At 38.8% G+C, this 19666-nt stretch overlaps 6 protein-coding genes across 8 annotated transcripts in view; 2 read left to right on the top strand and 4 right to left on the bottom strand.

The window, feature by feature from the left end:
- The window catches only part of LOC141810826 (prolactin-like), a 7776-nt gene extending 6963 nt beyond the window's left edge, over positions 1-813 (top strand). For all 3 annotated transcript variants that reach the window (XM_074698653.1, XM_074698652.1, XM_074698651.1), the window contains one exon: positions 301-813. In XM_074698653.1, the coding sequence (XP_074554754.1) occupies positions 301-495 (195 nt within the window). In that variant the 3' untranslated portion in view covers positions 496-813. The remainder of the gene's footprint in view (positions 1-300) is intronic.
- hspa14 (heat shock protein 14) lies at positions 764-6529 on the bottom strand. The gene is made up of 14 exons (XM_074698650.1): positions 6428-6529; positions 5473-5553; positions 5188-5270; positions 4342-4390; positions 4083-4188; positions 3753-3843; positions 3510-3614; positions 2959-3120; positions 2707-2862; positions 2513-2615; positions 1545-1760; positions 1233-1394; positions 1012-1076; positions 764-929 (listed from the first exon to the last, which is right to left on the bottom strand). The coding sequence occupies exons 1-14, from the start codon at positions 6500-6502 to the stop codon at positions 851-853; spliced, it is 1533 nt and encodes a 510-aa protein (XP_074554751.1). The 5' UTR covers positions 6503-6529; the 3' UTR covers positions 764-850.
- Positions 6530-6828: 299 nt separating this feature from the next.
- cdnf (cerebral dopamine neurotrophic factor) lies at positions 6829-8437 on the top strand. Its single transcript, XM_074698789.1, has 4 exons — positions 6829-6907; positions 7203-7330; positions 7415-7556; positions 7669-8437. Exons 1-4 carry the CDS (start codon positions 6829-6831, stop codon positions 7839-7841), a joined length of 522 nt encoding a protein of 173 aa, XP_074554890.1. The 3' UTR covers positions 7842-8437.
- Positions 8438-9042: 605 nt separating this feature from the next.
- Positions 9043-13449, bottom strand: irak3 (interleukin-1 receptor-associated kinase 3). Its single transcript, XM_074698490.1, has 10 exons — positions 13300-13449; positions 12728-12916; positions 12472-12635; positions 12310-12374; positions 11931-12045; positions 11197-11315; positions 10911-11112; positions 10171-10233; positions 9720-9887; positions 9043-9427 (listed from the first exon to the last, which is right to left on the bottom strand). Exons 1-10 carry the CDS (start codon positions 13400-13402, stop codon positions 9068-9070), a joined length of 1548 nt encoding a protein of 515 aa, XP_074554591.1. The 5' UTR covers positions 13403-13449; the 3' UTR covers positions 9043-9067.
- Positions 13450-13900: 451 nt separating this feature from the next.
- Positions 13901-16354, bottom strand: LOC141810966 (beta-2-microglobulin-like). Its single transcript, XM_074698837.1, has 4 exons — positions 16148-16354; positions 15183-15455; positions 14904-14941; positions 13901-14764 (listed from the first exon to the last, which is right to left on the bottom strand). Exons 1-3 carry the CDS (start codon positions 16215-16217, stop codon positions 14928-14930), a joined length of 357 nt encoding a protein of 118 aa, XP_074554938.1. The 5' UTR covers positions 16218-16354; the 3' UTR covers positions 13901-14764; positions 14904-14927.
- Positions 16355-17407: 1053 nt separating this feature from the next.
- LOC141810827 (beta-2-microglobulin-like) lies at positions 17408-19541 on the bottom strand. The gene is made up of 3 exons (XM_074698654.1): positions 19392-19541; positions 17928-18200; positions 17408-17812 (listed from the first exon to the last, which is right to left on the bottom strand). Exons 1-3 carry the CDS (start codon positions 19456-19458, stop codon positions 17799-17801), a joined length of 354 nt encoding a protein of 117 aa, XP_074554755.1. The 5' UTR covers positions 19459-19541; the 3' UTR covers positions 17408-17798.
- Between the last annotated feature and the right edge of the window lie 125 nt (positions 19542-19666).

The following is a 19666-nucleotide window of genomic DNA, read 5'->3' as shown; positions in this document are numbered from 1 at the left end:
GGTAAAGTCAGAATATGAGGCACTGATGACAAGTGCTGATATGACCCTCAGGTTACAGACTCAGACTATTCTAACTGTGTTTAATAAAACAGTTTGGTTTTTGTCCCAACATCTCTTTGTAGATGTCACAAACAAGTCAGCTGTTCAACTTTGATGATAATATCAGGAAATGAGGATCTAAGTCCTCCCTAAGTCAAACTAACATCAACATAACTTGTCTATTTATTAGCTCATAGTAATGTTATTAGTGTGTCATGCAGGTATATACAGGTGTTTGACACACTTTTGTTTCTTTTCCAGATGCAGATGTCGGGGATCATCAGTAACTCCGTCAGCAGTCGAGCATCTCCTGAGGCTCCTCCGCTGCCTGAAAGTCCAGAGTGGCGTCTGATGAAGGCCTATGACCTCCTGTACTGTTTTCGTAGAGACTCCAACAAAGTGAAGAATTACCTGAAGATCCTGAAGTGTCGCATTGTCCCCGAGCACGGCTGCTGAAAAGGAGAAGCTCTGACATCTGTTTGAGTGAGGGAAATGTCCACGTGTTCACAGAGCTTCAATACAATAGACGTTTTTAAGCTAATCCCAGCACATATCGACTTACATGACTGTGGACAGGGCAGCAAGTAACATGAACTGACTCCTGTATGATGCAAATCATGTTTAAACAGTAAAACATAAAACCATGAAGATATTGATGTTTTATTTCTGCAGGATGACAACAAACATTTAGGATCTGGACTGATCTGAACTTATCAAATAAACATACACACTGTTAGTTTCTGATCCAATTTATTGATTTAAAGAACAAAGAAAAAAACACTATGACATTTTGCTGATCAGCTGATCAGCTTCACGAAGCAGCTGCAACAGAGACGACCTCTGACCTCCCACTGCTCTGATCCACACAGGAGACCTGCAGGGAGCCATCCCTGAAAAACACGCAATGTTACACAAAATGTTACACACAACAAACACACACAAGCAGTAAAAATGCTGATGTTGTGATCATACCTCTTCATGGTCACCACTGTGTCGATGTTGTGGTTCTCTGAAGGCTCCAGGTCTCGCATGATAATCTGAACACATGAATGAAGACATCACAGACTTTATAAATAAAATACTTTTTATCTTTCTCTTACAGGGTTACACACACACTCGCAAACAGACACACGCACAAAATAAATTAGAATTAGAGCTAAACAGGTAACCTGTATTTTTCTGTAGTTTCGTACCTGAGCAAGTTTCTCTGGCTGCTTTGAGATCAACCTCTGGTAGATTTGCAAACTGAGAGAGGACAGCGCCCCCCCATTTAGGATGTGATGCCTGCGGGCAGGAAGCGGCGTTCCTGAGGGGAGGAGCACAGTGAACACCTCTGCTCCTGTGTCATCGAGTTCCTGTGGCACAGAGAATAGAAGACACCGTCAGAATATAAATACACAGACGTCAATAAGAGAGCAAATCAAAAGATATTATTAAAATGTTGATTAATTATAAAATGCGAGATTAAACTAAGTTGATTTAGGGTCTGATTGACAGCAGGTCACCTTTAGAAGGATGTCAGTGGCAGATACATCTGCGCTGACTAACTCCTCCTCTGGTCTCAGCCCCTCTCTGCCGACAAGAAGCCCCGCCTCCAAGGCAGCCCCAACTGCAATGACCTCATCAGGAGGCGCCGAGGTCAGGAGCTCCACGTCAGGAAACATGTCTCGAATCATCTGCTGCAGGCGGGGGATACGTGCCGAGCCGCCACAGAGGACCACCTGAAACCACAACAAACAAGACATCAACAACAGCGGTGAACAACAAAAAACAGAATCATCAACAAGAACTAAAATGATCAACAAAAATAAATCATGTGAAACAAATGTGAACAACAACTGACAAAGAATTAAAACAAAAATAGCAAAACAGCTGCACAATAACAAATAAGATCAACAAACAACAAAGTTTAACAACAAAACAACAATGATCAACTTGAAACATAAAAAAATCTACAAAAACAACAAAAAAGCTAAACAAATTAAATCAACAATAATATAAACGGTTAACAAAAAACACAATATTGATAAAGAAGTAACAAGAAATCAACAACAAGCAAACCAAACTTTACAATGATTACAAAGAACCAAAACCATCAACAAAACCAACATCAAAAAGAGTCAACAAGACACAAACAGCATTCAAAAAAAAAAAATACAAAACAAACAAAAACAGCAGTTTAGTGATGCTTTCATTATCTCCACCGTTGATGTCTGGATTGCAGGACATGATGCTGTTTTAAAATATCCTCCATAGGCTGTAGCCTACTGACTAGCATGCTAACAGACGGTAATGTTTTTACCAGTGTCAACAGGCAGAGAGGAAGTGAGACAGAACTCTTCTGAAATTGAATCACTTCGATATCAAGTGATTTGGACCAATCAGAATCATGCATTAACCACAGTTTATTGGTTGGTAAGAAAGCTTGGTATTGAAATTTATATAATGGTGTGTGTCAGAGGATAATCTGTACCTTGTTGATGTCCGATGTAGAAAGCCCCGCCTCCTCCAGCAGCACTCTGATTGGCTGGATGCTCTTATTGAAGAGCGAGGAGCACAGCAGCTCAAAGCGAGCTCTGAGGAAACACAAACATTTCTTCTTTATAGTTCATTCAACAGTTTGCAGCAACTTTTTAACAACTCACAAGAAAAACTTGGAGGTGATACCTGGAGACGCTGCAGTCGAAGTCAATGCCCTCGTGAAGAGAGTCCACAAAGCAGTTTGCTGATCCCAGGGTGGACAGAGAGTGTTTGATCATGTCTGCTCCGCTCATCAGCTTCAGCATCGCCCGAGCGTTACTGCTGACATCATGTCTGAATGAGCTGAAAACACACAAACAGACTGCATGAGAAACATGAATAACCACACAAACGCATCATCACGTAATTATAGAATACTGATGATAATGGTAATGCCACCGTTTAAACTCTGAAGCCAGATGTTGTGCGAGCGCCTGAGTGAAGCTCTCCCCTCCGATGCTGTGATCTGTGAGAGTGTGAAGAACCCGGAACATTCCTCCATTCACCTGCAGAACCGTCACGCTGAGAGACGACCCGCCCAGCTTCCACACCAAAACATGACTAGAGAATAGAGAACAGGTCATGTGACTCCTGCTGTCTCACAGTGATGACATCAAAGTGACCGTAAACTACAGTCTGTGTCTGTAGTGAGCCAATGTGATGTTGGACTTAACACTCGGTGTAAAGTTGGTTTTCAAAATCATAGTATGTTTGTTATTACTAGTTATTAACTTTTGGTTGACCTGTTTGAACAGTTAGGATTTGATGACATCACCATCAATCAACCAATGAGACAGCAATCAGATTAAGACAGAGGATCCTTGTGTCCTGCAGAGTTGACATGTAATCTTCGCCAAAAAACATCTTAGGGAGAGTGGATTTGATTGTTGTTAAATCAAAATCATAGACTGAGTGATTTCCCATCATGCACCGACTCAGCGTTCTCTAACCTCTTTCCTGACGATGAGTCCTGACCCACGCCATACGCCAGCAGAGCAGCCGCCGGCTCATGGATCAGCCGCAGAACACTGAACCCTGCAGCTTCAGCCGCTTCTCTAAGGAGAAAAACACAGAGACACGGATCATCGTTACACACCAGACACACCACCATTATTACACAAACAAACACACTTACACAAATTATCTACACATAGACATCGAGCTCACAGCTTTTCAACAGTCGCATGACCCACCTCAGCGCGCTCTTCTGAGCATTTGCAAACTCAAAGGGGACGGTGATCACGGCCTCTGTGACATCAGAACCAACAGCTGACTGAGCTGTTTCTATAAACAAACAAAAAATACAAATTATTAAAGAATAATAAAATCAATCTTATAAGCAAACAGTTTATGACAGCAATCAATAAATATATCAATATATCAAACAACAAAAAATGATGATGTATAGCATGATATAATAACAAGAGTTATTTCACTTTCTTTCTGCAAATAAATCCAACAATCACTGCGTTTTTCCTCCTGTGTGACAGTGTGTGGGTGTGTGTTTGTAAATGTGTGTATACCTTTCATCTTGTTGAAGATGAGTTTGGCGACCTCCCGTGGAGGGATGAAGGTCGTCTGATCTCCTGATGTGATTTCATAAAACAGCTTCTGATCTCGATTCACCACCTGAACCACAGAGGTCAGTTAATGCTAAACCAGCAAATTCTATTTAACACAGAGAACCAGAACTAGAACGGTCCTCTAAATAAAGGATTAATGGCTGTGTGAGCAGAATGACATAATGAATTCTTGTGAATCATAATGTTGTGTTAGGCTTACGGGGCACTTGGTCTCTGATCGGTGAGTCTGAGTCTCTGGATCATCAAAGCTGAAAACACAAACATAAACACACACATAGTTAATACATCCAATTTTTTATGAATACGTGTGAGTTAGTGGATAGATTAATGTGTCAGTTTTAGATTAAAGAAATGAGTCTGGCTCTAGTTGTTCAGCCAGGATCACATTTGTCTAAAAGAATTACTAATGTTTCTTTAACAAGTGGTATGTAGTGGTTAAAATAATGCAGACTGTTATTCTGAAAGGACAAAAGCAGGCTACAAGTACACGTATTTCAAAAAGTTAAGTTAGTAAATTAAAACAGTGCCAGGACAACCAGGAAACAAAATGTTTGGCATCATAGCATATCTAACAGGGTATGAACTTCTACAGAGTTTTAAACTGTTTTGTGATCGCAGAAACAACAGATTAACTGGCTGACCAACTGAATGATGCTGCAAATGTAGATCCAGAAATCAAAAGGAGTTACCCAGGGCATCGTTTGTTTACCAAGGGATCAGCAAAGACAGCGATTGCACTTCCCTGATGCAATCTTTGAAACATGAAGAGCATTTCCTTTCAGAAATGAGCTGTAGCACTGAAGGCCAGAGACAGCCTGACTCAGTGATCACTGATTATAATGAATCATTGGTTTATTACCATTTATTACTCATTATCATTATTAATGGCTAATTAAGGATAGTGAGGAGAAAATGTGTGTAAGAATCTATGGATAAAAACATAGGAACAGCGTGTTTAATATCATTAAGCGTTAAATGATTCACAGCTATAGCACTGACTGAAACACACACATGCCAACACATTCAGGGACACACACAACCGTACCTCCTGCCCAGCACTTGCTTCACTTTGACAACTGTGTTTGCGGCATTTCTGACTCGTCCCTGCTTTGCTGCAATGCCGACGATCTGTAGAGATCAATATTTTATCATATTAATAATAAACATAAATATTATTTATAAATAAAATAGATGAATATTTAATGATAAAGAGGATCATTTAAACCCTCAGTTTTGATAATGATGAGTTAAAAAGTCATAACCATCCTTTATTTACTTTTTAAAACAAGGTTTCAGACAGAGATTATTATGACTACAGCTCAGGTGTTACCTGTTCAGTGTCTCTGTAGCCCACCACAGCTGGAGTCACTCTGTCTCCTGCATCATTAGCTACAACATCAGCACGTCCATCCTACAGAGGAAAGAGGGAGGGAGAGAAGTGTACAGTGAGGCTCTCTTACTAATCACCTGTCAGTGTTAAACTCCTGGTTCTGAACAGTCACAACCCTGTGATACCAGCATTTAATTCTAAACAGCGTAGGCTAAGCCCTCACACGTCTCATCAAATCAACCCCCAGAAAAGATCACATCAAGTGCACTGTTAATGAGTTCCCCTGGCAAGAAAATTAATAAAATGCGGATCTAAACTGAATGCACCAGTTATTTTCTGCAGCTGATAAAAATAAGAGAAACATCTTAATGTTCATGTACAGCTGTAGAATTTTAAAAATTGCTTTAAATAAAAATGTCGCAAGCTTTTGACTCTGAAGACCTGAAGATCTATTTCTTCAGCACTGTGACTGTTTTCATAAATAAATCATCTTTAGATCAAATCTTACAGAAAACTTAATTGTATATTTGGAGCAGGGCAAGAAATGGATGAAAACATCGGTATGTCTCCTCTTTCAAATAAAACGGTTTGTTTCTACATTAAGTGCAGAAAAGTTTTTCAGATATTTTCATTTAACAGCCCTTACTGACGTAATCTATTCTAATGCTGTTAAATGTAATACTCATTTAGAGGGTCTCATTCTACTAAAAACTGAACATGATAGCTTTTACGGGATGATTTAAATGACCAAATATGACCATAAAGACTGTTAAAGCTGTCTTAGATAGGCTGAGTTCTCAGATCAGTGCTCATCATCCCACCACTGTCTCACTGTCATTTCTTTTTTCTTTCACGGAAAATCACTCAATGAATTAAGTTACCGACCAGCAAGGAACAAACCATATTCAAACCAACTTAATTTACTTGTGAAATAAAGATACAGTACATAACTCACCTTAAAAACTGCCACACAGGCGCAGGTATAGCCGAAATGCACTCCTATCGCCGCCATGCTGCTCCTATGCCGCATGGGAGCGCTCAACGCGCACGCGCTAACTTTTCTGCTTTCCGTAGTAACTTCCGGTGCTTTTCACAAGAAAAGCCTGTAACTTCATAAAGTCAGATTCTTTGAAACCAAACCGTTCACCTAATACTTCATCACACCACTGCTGGCAATATCATTTAACATTACTTTTCATAATAACACTTGTAACAGGTTTACACACGGTCGTGACAGTTCGAGCAGGTTAGTCAGTCAGCAGGACTTACAGGAGGCCCAGACCCGGCCCCCACCCCACTATAGTGCGATAACATGACCCTCCCCACCTAAGTCTAATTATATCATAAGGCAGTAAGATGTCGGTGGTGGTGGTGTGTCTGCTCGTCAGCCTGTTGTTTGTTGGCGGATTTCATGTCTCTGCAGAGAACTGTGAAGGTCTGAATGCATGACAAGTGTATAACATGGATTCATTTATCATATTGACATAAATGATCAAACTCCTCTTTGGAGTTTTCAGGCACTGTCAGCTTGTATGTTTGTGTGTGTGGAGGCTTACAGCTTTGAAAAAAATATGTAAACCGCATATATGAAGCTAATATGACTTTTAAATAACTTTCAATATGAAAGTAAAGAATAAACTGCTGCAAAATTATACAACCTCATATGTGCGAAACAAAAAGTGCTATAATCATTTTTATCATCTCCTGTGTATGTTTGTGTGTCTGTGTAGTGTGTGTGGGTTTCCTCCAAAGACTATACTCCACTCTGACCTCCTCTCACAGTGACCTGACTCCAAACCTGGTGGAGGATCAGCTGATACACACCTGCTCACAGAGCCAGGGCAAGGAGGCACGGCTGGTGAGACACACCAACAGTCTTGTAGGAACACACTCAAAGAATGAATCTTTAAAATGCTCATCTGACATGTGTTTGTGTGCTTAGTGTTATTATCTCGGAGCCAGCAGTGATGCAGCAACTCGAGTCACAACATCAGTATCTCAACCTATGGCTTCTCATGTCCCTGTCGAGAAAATCTGCCAACGTCTGAACAGCCGAGACACACAGATCTGTCAGCTGACGTATGGTAAACACCCCCTTTTTTGTATGTCATAGTCATAATTTGTTGTCATAGTATGTAAAATGTGTGTGAAAATGGGGTCTATGTCCAAAACGTGTGTTGTCTTTACTGTTTACAGAGCGCAGTCCAAAAGACCTGAGCAGCGATGGACTCAGAAATCTAAGAGTTTCAGAGTTAAAGAGGATTTTGTCGTCATGGGGAGAGGAGTGTCACGGTTGTTTGGAGAAACATGAGTTTGTGAGTTTGATCCAGGAGAAAGCCGCTCAGCATTCACACACAACAGACCTATAAAATCATTTTTCTCCAAAGGTTTAATCCATATGAAGCGGCAAAAAAAAGAAAATGTAGCTGGCATATGTGAACATTTTATCTAAAGGGCAAAGTCTGATTATTAGACTGAAACATTAAAACTCAGCATCTCTCTTTGGCTTCTAAAAATCATTGGGTTAAATTTTTACAAAGAGAAATCTGTTTCACTGCAGAAAACACGACAACTTTATTGTAATATTTACAGTCTTCAAACATTCACATGGTCAGTTTTTATTGGATACACACAAATACCCACAATTTACACAAATACTACACAAACATATTGATGTTTACAAATTTTGTTTTTGTTTTTTGGAGAGGAAAAAACTATCAGAGTAAAACAATTTAAGTATCCATATCTACAATAAAAACACAAGTTAATTACTAATAAACTGCTCAGTGAGCAGGTTCAGATGAGAATGTTTTTTTAACATCAGTTTTACTGTTCAAGGACGTTTAGGAAACTTTAAAATAGTCTTAAATCTAATCTGACACTGCTGTGGTGACTAAAACAAATCTTTTTACGCAAAACCTGACCAGAAATTTAATTTTATTAACTGAATATGTTTATGGTTAACAGTGGGTTTAATTATTTAATATTTAGTTATTTCTGTTTTAACAGAAACATTGTAATAATTCTGTCTCTGATCAAATAAATAAAATGTTTGTAAATAAATAACTTTAAGAGTAATAGATTGAAAACACTGTTGTTTTTGTTGAGGTCACTCTGCTTACTGATGAGGTCACTGATGGTTCTTCACTTTTTTGACTGTTGCTCCTACTTGTGGGATTATTATTAAAGTGAGGAAGAGAGCTGTGCACATACATGCACAAACACACAGGCAACAAGCATGTAACAGGAAGTGTCTACTGTAGTGTGAATCATTTTCTGCTAGCTCAAACTCAATGTTTTTCAGTACAATTGGCTAAATTTTTCACTTATTTGCATCCAGCTGAAACACACAAAAATACACTCTGCTGTTATCAACACCAGGTATTAAACTAATTCCATGATACATGTTCCTACATAATATAATATAATATAATATAATATAATATAATATAATATAATATAATATAATATAATATAATATAATATAATATAATATAATATAATATAATATAATATTCATGTACACTCACATTGTAAATGTGAACAGTTTCTGTCCACATGTGACCACTCACTGTGCACATGTAAATGCTTTGTATTAATGCGAGCACTCACCCTGCAGACTGTCTGAGGTGTTTGTTTTGAAGCCGTTAGATACACAGTCCTCACATATGTAACCCTCAGAACAGCTGCACTGAACAGGCAAGCTGCTGTTTAGCTCCTCCTTCCCTCCATGACTCGCCACACTCAGGTACGTCACCTCTGATTGGCTGCACTCGCAGGGTTCAGCCTGAGTGGGACAAAAGGGGGCAATGTACGCTTCACCGTGCTCCTGAGATACAGAGGAAGGGGGGCTCAGGTAGTCTATATTTTGTAGACTGAGGGGCTGAGGTGAGGTGGAGGAGCCCATCATGGGGAGGGGAGGTGGAGGAAGCAGTGTGCTGAGAGTCATAAGAACCTGAAGACAGTAAATGTTGGTGTGGTTATTAGCCCTTTAATATTTAGCAGCTTAAAAGTGATAAAAGAGTAAGCATTTAAAAAAATAAATAGAAGTGAAAGTGAGCAATAAATGAAGATAAACTTCTGTGATGGCTTGACAAAAAAATCTGAATTAACGGAGCACAAAAAAATTCTGTTGGGACTCATTTAAACTGCTCTGTTTAACTCTGTGTGCTGCTACATTAGCTGAGCGCGAGGGGAACCAAGGTACTACCTCTTATTGTCATTTCTATGAATAGTACAATGCTTACTCTCTCCATGCTTGGTCTGTGATGAGGTCGGCTAGATGTGCAGTTTAGAGACAGCTCCAGCAGACTGAGAGCCACTTCAGACTGCCAGGTACCAGCAGAGACATCAACGTACTGAAGACATGAGTTCAAACCCCCACCGTCCTCCACCTCTGAGAGCAACATGTCCCTCTGTTAGAGAAAGAGGGAGAGAAGGAGAAGAAAAAGAGAGTGTGAGAGACAAAAGAGAAAGTAATAAAAGGAAAAAAAGTGAAAGAAAGGGGAGAGAAGAGAGCAATAATGTAGATTCGTCTTCATGGTATACCAATGAGTTCATACTTTTAGATTTTATAATCAGACTTTCTGGTTACTGAAACATGCTCTAAATTACAGAAAGTAACCTATGTATCAGGATCATGTATGATACAGTATAAAAAAGGTTTTGTTAACACTTTTTATTTCAGTTTTCACTCACCAGAAAAGACTGTTTGGGTCCATGGCCTGTTACCTCCCGGCCTGTCACCGTCTCCATGATAACCTGACAGCAACAAACTGGAATTAATGGAGCACACAATAATAACACTGATCTGTACTGAATTTACAGAGAAATTTGAATTTACATATGATTATACTTCTGCTAACATTTTAATACTTTTGTTACCTCTGCCAAGGATATGTTTTTGGGAAGAGACTGTCTGTTTGTTTGTCTGTGAACAACTTAACTCAAGAAGTAACAAAAGGATCTTGATGAAATATTCAGGAAATGTTCAAAATGTGATAAGGAAGAAGTGAGTAAATTTTGGTGGTGATCTGGATCCCCGTCTGGATCCAGGATTTTTTTAAACGATTCTTTATCATTGTGAGATAGGGCCGTTTTCACCATTTGTGTATATAACTCCACAATAAACAGTCGGATTGCTTTGCAAAACAACACAAGACAAGGTCACCATAATTTCTGACAGATGTAAAGTACAACCCAGCTCCTGCCAATATTCTGGATACAAAGATCTGGAACATGAAATATTTACTGGGTCATCATAATTTTTAATACTGTCAGGCAACAAATTATGGTACAAACCTGCAACTAACACCAAATTGTAGCAGACAGTCTGCTGAAAGGGAGTATAACATTAAAGTAGGACTAAAGTGTTGCATGACAATCACAATATGCTTGGAGGAGGTCTAAAGTGTTAAACTGTCCAGTGCTGAAATCACCGTTCCAAAGCTGTAAACGTCCAGGCTGCAGCTCATTTTCTTGCTTCTGATGAACTCTTCCGGCAGGTACCCATGGTTTCTCATTAAGCTGGTGTCCATTGTGACTGTATGCTGCTGCTGATTGGCTGAATGAAGATACAGGTGAGCTGATCCCAGGTCAGTTAGTTTGGGCTGAAGATGCTCATCCAGCAGGATGTTAGCACTGTGATACACACACAGACAGTGAAGAGTTTGTGTTTTTGTGAGTGTGCTTGCTGTGAAGCATGTGTGTGTGTGTTTTTTTTACCTGCAGATGCTTCCACAGATCAGAGGTTGGGGCTTCGCTATGTGCAGGTAATGTAAGGCTTTTGCTGTTCCTTTGATGATGGTGAGACGCTGTATACATGTCAACGGGGTGTTTTCCCCCTAAAGAGGAATAACAAAACCACAAATGGGGAAAATATTTATATCCATTTGATTAACAAAAACTACATCACATCAAACAGAGCAGCAAGCTGGAGCCACACACAACATTTAACATCCACAGTTGTGATGATTAAGCTATTTCAACAACCAAACTGGTAAAAAAAAATCTACTTCCTGGTTTTAAGGTAGACTGTGGTCGTCATATTTCTACACTAACACCACAGGAAGTGGGAGAGGTAAAAGGGTTTCCTGAATCATAAGGTATAAACGTCTTTATCTACAACAAATCGGATTGCATTTTTTGTCTTTTTAAGCGTTTTTTTTTTAATCTATTTCTTGTTTTTTTCCTCGTTTAGGTGTTTGGGTCTGTCTTAGCAGTTCTTCCTCTGTTTCATATGTATTTTTTTTTTTTAAGAAGAAAACTTTCCTCTCAGGTGTTTTTCTCCCACAGGAGCCATCTTTGTCACAATTACTGATTGTCTTTGCTAAATCATTTCATGTTTTCTGTTTCAAAGGTGTTTTATCTCCCTGGCATCCTCAGGTAGGTTGAATTGATAAACAAACAAAGACAAGCTCTTCATTACGGAGGGGCAGGTTGGGATTTAACAGCTGTACCTGAAGATGGAGTTTGTTGAAAAGGGACCCGTTAGACAGGTGAGGAAACACCTGACAGCAGAGATGCTCCTCACAGAAACTGAACAATTGCTCAGCAATGTTTTTGTGTTTGTGCCTAAAAAACAAAGATCTGATTATCAATACCAACTCTAAACACACCAAGTCTTGTGAAAACACCCCCCACACATACAGTCAGCCACACACTGATAAAACTGTCATCATAGGTTCCTGGTAGTTGGGGTTATATAACAGATCTCTAACAGAAGTAGAAGAAAATGTAACAAAAGTATATATTAAGTTTTGCACCAGTTTTGATAGAAATGTGTATGAATATGTGTATATGACTGTTAAATTTGTCAAAACAAAAGAGTTTACATACAGTCGTTGGATCTCTGTTTCTCTCCAGAAGACGTCACACACTTTGTTCCCGGGAACTTCAGTGATCTGAACCATGATTGGTTAAAGAATTTACTGATATTCAGTGATCGGTTAAAGTCAGGGATGGGTTAAAGTTTGTGAGTGGTTAAAAATGTAAATGTACCTGTTTGTACAGTTTCACGGTGAAGCTTTTAGTTCCTGTTTGAGCTCTGTACAGGTCACAGAAGGTTCCCTCTGAGATTCTGAGGTCAGGATGGAAATTTCTGGTTCCTTTGATGACGTCTTTCAGAGTCAGAGTGAAGCTTTGGTTTCCTGGTGCTGGGACAGCTAAACAACAATAACACAAAAGAAACTATAATGCATAAAGCTGCTATCACAAATAAAAATAGTAATAAAAATCAAGTGTCCACATCTCTCACCTGGATCTGGACCCTTGAGTATCTGCAGGGCCCGGTAGTGGCCCATGTCCTGCAGCACCTTGATTAGATCCTGGACTCTTGAATTCTGCATAGACCAGGTCCAGAGCAGCTCTCTACTGGGACTCCTGCCTGCTGCCTCCACCCGCTCTAATGCCTGGACCTCCAGTATGCTGGACACCACCTGTGCAGCTGGAGGAGCACAGGTTTACAGAATCATCCAAAAACTGCACCAGTTAGGACTTGAGTTCATGTCTCACATGCTACATGTACAACGGCTGTGGGTGACCCCATTCCGCCCCTTCATCACTCACACCTGATTTTCTGCTCTCATCATCTTCCCATCCTATCTGAATGAGATCATAACAACCCCATGTAAACAATATAAAATATGATCAGACAAAAAAGTTTCGTGAATATCAACAATCTTCATGAGACTAAACAGAAAAGTCACAGTGAACTCTCATAAAACGTGAAACATATACAACAGCAGTCATTTGCGAATTCACTCATACGTCAGTCGGTCAACAGACCCGGTGCGATGTGGACTCATACAATCCGGATTGAAGTCTCACCGAGTCGCCTCCAGCTGAGCGGATCAACTCCAGTGTCCAGGACCCGGCAGAGCTCTTCTATCGTGGACGGAGGGAGATCATACAGGAGCCCAGAGGTGTCCATCGCCAACAGGATCCGAGTCAAACTAACCAGCTTGCGTGTTTGTTGTGTGCGTGTGTCAGTGTGTGTCATTGTGGTCCGCGAGTGTTGCTCAAACTCGGAAAACCCCGCCTTGAAGCTACATGAGCAAATGAAGTCCGGAAACTCAAAAAGGTTTCATATCCCTTCTTTTTTTCTTTGTTTTGCACCAAGTAAAAAGCCCTAAAATTTAACCTTTAATTTGTTAACACTGAGCAGAAATGATGCTTCATGGGCGGTTTGTTTTGAGCAGAGCCAATGAACCATGAACCAGAGAGCTCCTATACAAACATTCACACAGTTAGAAAACAGAGCTGTAGGTAAAACACATAGCTACAATTTAAGTTTCATTATAAACAGAACTACAAAAACACAGGCGTGAGAGTAGATTTGAAACAGCATCTGTTGCTGAAACAAGTTGATAAATGTTCTTCCCAGTATAGGGTAAACGTCAGTCCATTCAATAAAAATCAATACAAAATGAATTGTTTACAAGATTTTATTCAAAAAATAAACACTGATTGCAGCTCAAAAATTATCAACATACATATATTAATCACCAGATTTAAGGCACATTTTTCTCGCATACATGTGTATTGATCATATATAGTCTGTAATGTTTTCTGTATCATGTTTATTATGATGAAGGCTGCTGATCTCTTGGCGATGTCACCCTTGGGAAAGAGATCTTGATCTTAATGGGTCGATATCAGGTCAAATGATGTTTGTTAGTTTGAGTCTATAAACTCATGTTTGGAGTCGTCAAAAACTGAATTAAAGGGCCTATCTGTTGCAGCGAGAATAAAAATAAATGTTTATTTGTTTTTTTAATAAATGTTCAAACTGAAAATTTCCTATAAGGAATTCAGACTTATCTGATAACAAAATTAATACAAAATATTTATAATAATTAGGTTTTCATTTTTTAACAAGATCAATAAAATGAGATTAATAGCCCTGAAGCTCCATGATATAATAGCTTGTATTAACACAAAATCAGTGTTTCTTTTGGGCTTTTACTTTGTAGCAATGCTCACAGCACGCACTTCCTGTCCATTTTAATCTAATGTTTGAGGTAAGCTTCTCCTCTTCCTGGTTTCAGAGGAACACAGAGACACCTGGATTCAATTATCGATTTTCAAATTGTCAGACAATGTCTGGCTCAGTGTTTTCAAAACACTCAAACAACCCTTTTGTTCCAGGTTCTGTTAAAAAAATAAAATGAAAACAACTTCATGGAGACACAGATGGAACATGTAAGAAAAACATTAAATCAGTCCTCTTCACAAAGAAATATCAAACTGTCACAGAGGGTGATGACGACAATCTGGATGTCTTCTTCTGTTCCTGTGATTAGAGGAGAAAGTGCGTTATTGTGTTATTGCACTTAAGATACAGAACAAACAGAAACTAGCAGACTATCAGAATATATTAAAAAATGAAATTATTAGAAACAGCAACACAGAGGAGAACATAGTTAACATACCTGACACTCCCCCGAGGCCTGAACTTACTCATCAGGTTCTGTAGAGAGAATTAAAAACATGATGAGGCATGTTCTCTGTAGATTTTTAAGACATGTTGTTTACATGTAGAACAACTTGTTTACTACATAACATGTTGCAAAGTATAAAACATGTTGTGTAGTTAAGAACATGCTTTTAGTGTGGGACCTGTTTTATACAGAAAATGTAATGTAAGGAAGATGAATGGTGTAAAACAAATTGTATTATGTGGAGTGTGTTACCGAAGTAGACGTACATACCCCACTCGTAATGGCTAGTTTTGCCATTGAGACAGACCCTGCAGGTGTACCTCTCTCCTTTCAAGGGAGTGAAGTCAACGTGTTTGGTCAAATAGTATTCCCACTCCCCATCAAAGGCCAGGTCAGACTGGTTGGTATTTGGGATCACGACTCCATTCTTCAGCAGGTCCAATCTAATCTCAGGTGGAGGTGAGATCTTGCTCACATGACATATGAGGACGTTCTCCTTTTCCCAAACTCCCAGATGCCGAGTGTAGATGTTGACCTTACAAGCTGACAGGGGCAAAACAAGTTCAAGGGTCATAATAATAAACATAATAATAATGATATCTTAATAATAACCCTATCAGGATTTTAAATCTTTAAATATATTCCTTTCCCTGACAAAAACATACAGCATATTTGTTTACATCAATGTCAAATGTCAGATTCAGAATTCAAACGTAACTGACTTAAAATATTGAACTAATTGTGAAAGCAGTTAATGTGCTTTTGGCTGCTTGTTTGGTAGAATAATGGAAAATGTAATAACTTTATATGAAGCTGTAATAAAGTTACAGACTTTCAAGCTATAAAAACATGTTGATTAAAACCTGATTGCTTTATAAAACCAACCTGCTGATCAAAGTTCACTGTTAATCAGCTCATAGAGTCGATAAAACTTTGCCTAAACTATATGGCGTTATCTACAACGTTAGTGTCAACGGAGTTATACCAAAGTTCAAAGCAGAACAGGAAGTGAGGCTAAATTGGACTGTTTCTGTAGAACAAGAAATAAAACATTGAAAACATATCACACCAAAGCGATTCACGTTAACTGGTTCGGTTTAGGGGTTATTTTCTCCGACATAAACTCTGTAAACACGCTCAAGTCCACATATCTCTAAACACAGCAGCCATTTCATAGCCTCAGCTTCTGTTAGTGACGCAGCGCCATTACTGAAGGAGGATCGTGAAGTACTCACCATTGTCGGACCGTGAACGCACCGTGTGGTAGAGCACACAGAGCAGAACAGCGACGATAAACCCCTTCATGGTTGCCTCGATTTGGAAAAACTCTCCGTGAGTTTATCTTTGTTATTCACACGGTGAGACGAGGACGAACTGCCGTAAGTCCAAACCGAAACTAAACTCTGGGTTTTTTCTACATGATTGGGCGGACCGATAGGGGTGGGGTTACACAACAAGACCCAGAGAGGCGGGCCCACATGGCTGTCCACTTGTCTGCTTCTTTAACGGCTGTATGTTACTTAAAAAATATCATTATTATTTTAATTTATTTATTTGTCTTAAAAGCACAAATCTATAATGTTTGTAAATATATTATTTACATTTTATTAAAATAAAACATTTTTTTTTTTAACTGAAAATAAAACGCTCATCTCTGATTGGTTTTAGGCCAACCAATAACAAAAAGAAGTTGGTGTTGCTGGGTAGAACTCCGTACCACACATTGTGGTACTGCTTCGCCGACTTTGACAGTAAACTTATTATTAAATTCAAAAGCTACATTGTTATACTAGTGTGTTCTAAACTATAGCATTACGTCAAGTGTTTGTTTCACATAAAAACACGCAGATAAAAAAAAATATTAAAAGTATCAAATGTCAAATTTGTGCTTGTATGGTGAGCTTTTTGAGATAAACTTAAAACACCGTAAAATTAAATTTTAATCGTTCTAAGTGTGTTTTGCTCTCTCATCCTTTTTTTTTTTTTATCTCTAAACATGAGCAGGAATCAAATTAAGTGTTGGAAACCAAAGTGTCTTGCAGATGACCCCTGACCTCTTATTACTAACCTTAGAAAACCATAAGGAAAACCAAAACTGGAAAGCTGGAAAGTGGACTCTAAACTGCCAAAGGTTGATTTTTCATCACAGCAGCTGTCCTCTTACATTTTTACACCTACTCTTCCATCAACCTGAGTCTATCATTACATCATATATGCATTTTACTTCTCATTTGTTATCTGAGCTTACTGGGAGTTAAGTAATTTCACTGTTGCTCAAGATGAAAACAAGCTTCTTTATTCCGAAGATCTCTAGCAGCTTCATGGTTTAATCCCGATTACTGATACAACTGTATGATGAATTGACTCCATGATATTCCTGGGAGAAACGTTTCCTTATAATTTGAGACAAGACAAGTGTCTGTGCTCTCACTAGCAAGAATAATACTAATGATAAATAAAACAAAATATTTTTGTCATAGATAAAAACACAATCACACAGTTTTTTTAGGATTTTTATTACATAAATTCCAAAAGAACCCTTACATTGCAGATTTGTATTGTAGCAAACAGCATGACTTGCTCATACATGTTGATCTAAACAAAACCAATCTGATCAATATTCATCAGTTGCTTAATACATCATAGAAAATAAACACCCCGTCAAATATTTACATGACGAATCAGAAAAAAAATCAAGCCAGAAACCTGCAGCGGATCAGTGGATTCAATGATCCTTTAAAACTCAAACACAAATTTGGACCCTCTTCATTACACACGGGAGGAAGATGAGGATGATGACAGTGATAAAGTTAGAAGGACACACTGTTGATTGAAAGTTTGAAGAATAAATCATCAGCAAAGGATGGTGAATATCATGAAGAGGAGTTACATGTTGGACTCTGTGGAGACAAAACACACAGATTGATTAACATTCAGACACAGTAATACAGTTAGAGTGTGTGTGATAGTTTCCGTGGTTTGTCAGGTGTAATGCATCTTCAGGTGTGAACTTACCCCATAGGAAGGTGTTAACGGAGTCGCCATGCTCGATTCTGCAGGTGTACTGCTCCCCTTTCTGTGGTGTGAAATCCGCAGTCTTGGTCAGGTGGAAGTGCCAGCCTGACTTGAAGGCCAGGTCGGTCTGATTGCAACGAGTAATCTCAACATCGTCCTTCAGGAGCGTGATTTTAAGATTGGGAGGGTAGAAGTCGCTCACATGGCAGATCAGAACGTTCTTCTGCCCGAACTCGCCTGGTTGATGGCTGTACAGCTGGACCTTAGGAGAAGCTGAAGACACATAGAGAAAGAAGTGATGTAAGTATAATGTTATCAGTGAACATGTATTTTCAAACCTATATGTATGTATTCAGCAGTAAACATAAGGGTCAAGGTGAGTTGTTGTCAATTGGGAAGGTTGAAATACACAACCACTTTAGCACCACCCTTGACATGAAACACGTGTTCAAAGCTAATACGGATGTTATTTTACAAACATCAAAAATGCCTAATTATCTTCTTTCATTGAGTCCGTCCTTACAGGAAACAAGTACATATCCCTCCCATTTGATTTTCTATTAGTCCAATTGTTTGTCATTATCCACTGTCAAACTGAATAAGTTTAAAAAAAAGTTTTTATTTTTTGGCCATGTGAGGATAATCTGCAGTTGTGATAATTGTCACTTGATCCCAACACCTCGAAGGCTGATCAGCACATGGTTAATCCCAGAGAGAGTTTACAGAAAACGAAACTAATTAGTTGTGTAATATTTATTTTAATTTCATCTCCCTCTCAGTCAACAGTTTTTCACGCCCTCTGTGGGAGCACTTTGTATGGACTCAATATTTGCAATATACGATTGGGGCCTGTGGGAGGCGCTGCTGCTGCGCAAGCAATTTATGAGAAAACGAAAGTAACTAGTTTGGGGATTTCCACTGAGTCACCAACATCATTTAAGTTTATAACCTGCCCTGTGTTTAATTTTATGGATTTATGTTGCCTATCTTTAAAAAAAACGATTAAAGTTGAGGGTTTCACTTAAAGAGAAGTTTACATTTTAAACAAACGTTATATTAACACCAACAGTTTCATTCAGGCCAATGACGCAGTTAGACTCGATAACGATTCCATAAAAGACTAAACTCGATTTGTTAAATATTAATAACACTTACTTATAATATGATAATACGTGTCAAAAGGTAAAGTCTGCAATAATATTTTTGTCTCTCGTTTCAACGGTAAGTTAAAGTAAAGCTAACTTGTAATTTAACTGACTCTCACTAACAGCCTTATAATCTACAGTTTGTTAAACCAAAAAAATCTTTATTGTGCTGTCTATTGGAAACAATAGTTATCACCATAAATAACAGAAGAAATGAGGAGTATACAGGCCTTACACGGATGCATGTCAGTGTCAACACTATCAAAAATCTAAAAACTATAAAATTTGAAGCTACAGTGTGAATTAAGGTGATACTCACTTTTTTTCTCCACACAGTAGCAGACTGCAAGCAAAGCCACCAGAATCCCACACACTGTCAGCTTCATCTTTGCTTTTGTTTTCGTCTTTTCTCTGTAGTTCGCCTCAGCTGCGTCCTCAAGTCCTTTTCAACGCGGAATAAATTGAAAGCATTATTTGATCACAGAAAAAGGCGCTCACAGACCGCCCAGCATGTGTCACCGACCAATCAGAATTTTCACTTCGGTTACCAGGCAGTTTAGGCTGAGACAGGTTAGGCAGTAGGAAGAAACTCCC

The sequence above is a fragment of the Halichoeres trimaculatus genome, unplaced genomic scaffold (genome assembly GCF_033239565.1).
Source record: "Halichoeres trimaculatus isolate MK-OKI-2021-1 unplaced genomic scaffold, fHalTri1.1 fHalTri1_scaffold_21, whole genome shotgun sequence".
Lineage (NCBI taxonomy): Eukaryota > Metazoa > Chordata > Actinopteri > Labriformes > Labridae > Halichoeres > Halichoeres trimaculatus.
Note: the sequence above shows the minus strand (reverse complement) of the source record. Positions and strands in the feature narration are given on the sequence as shown.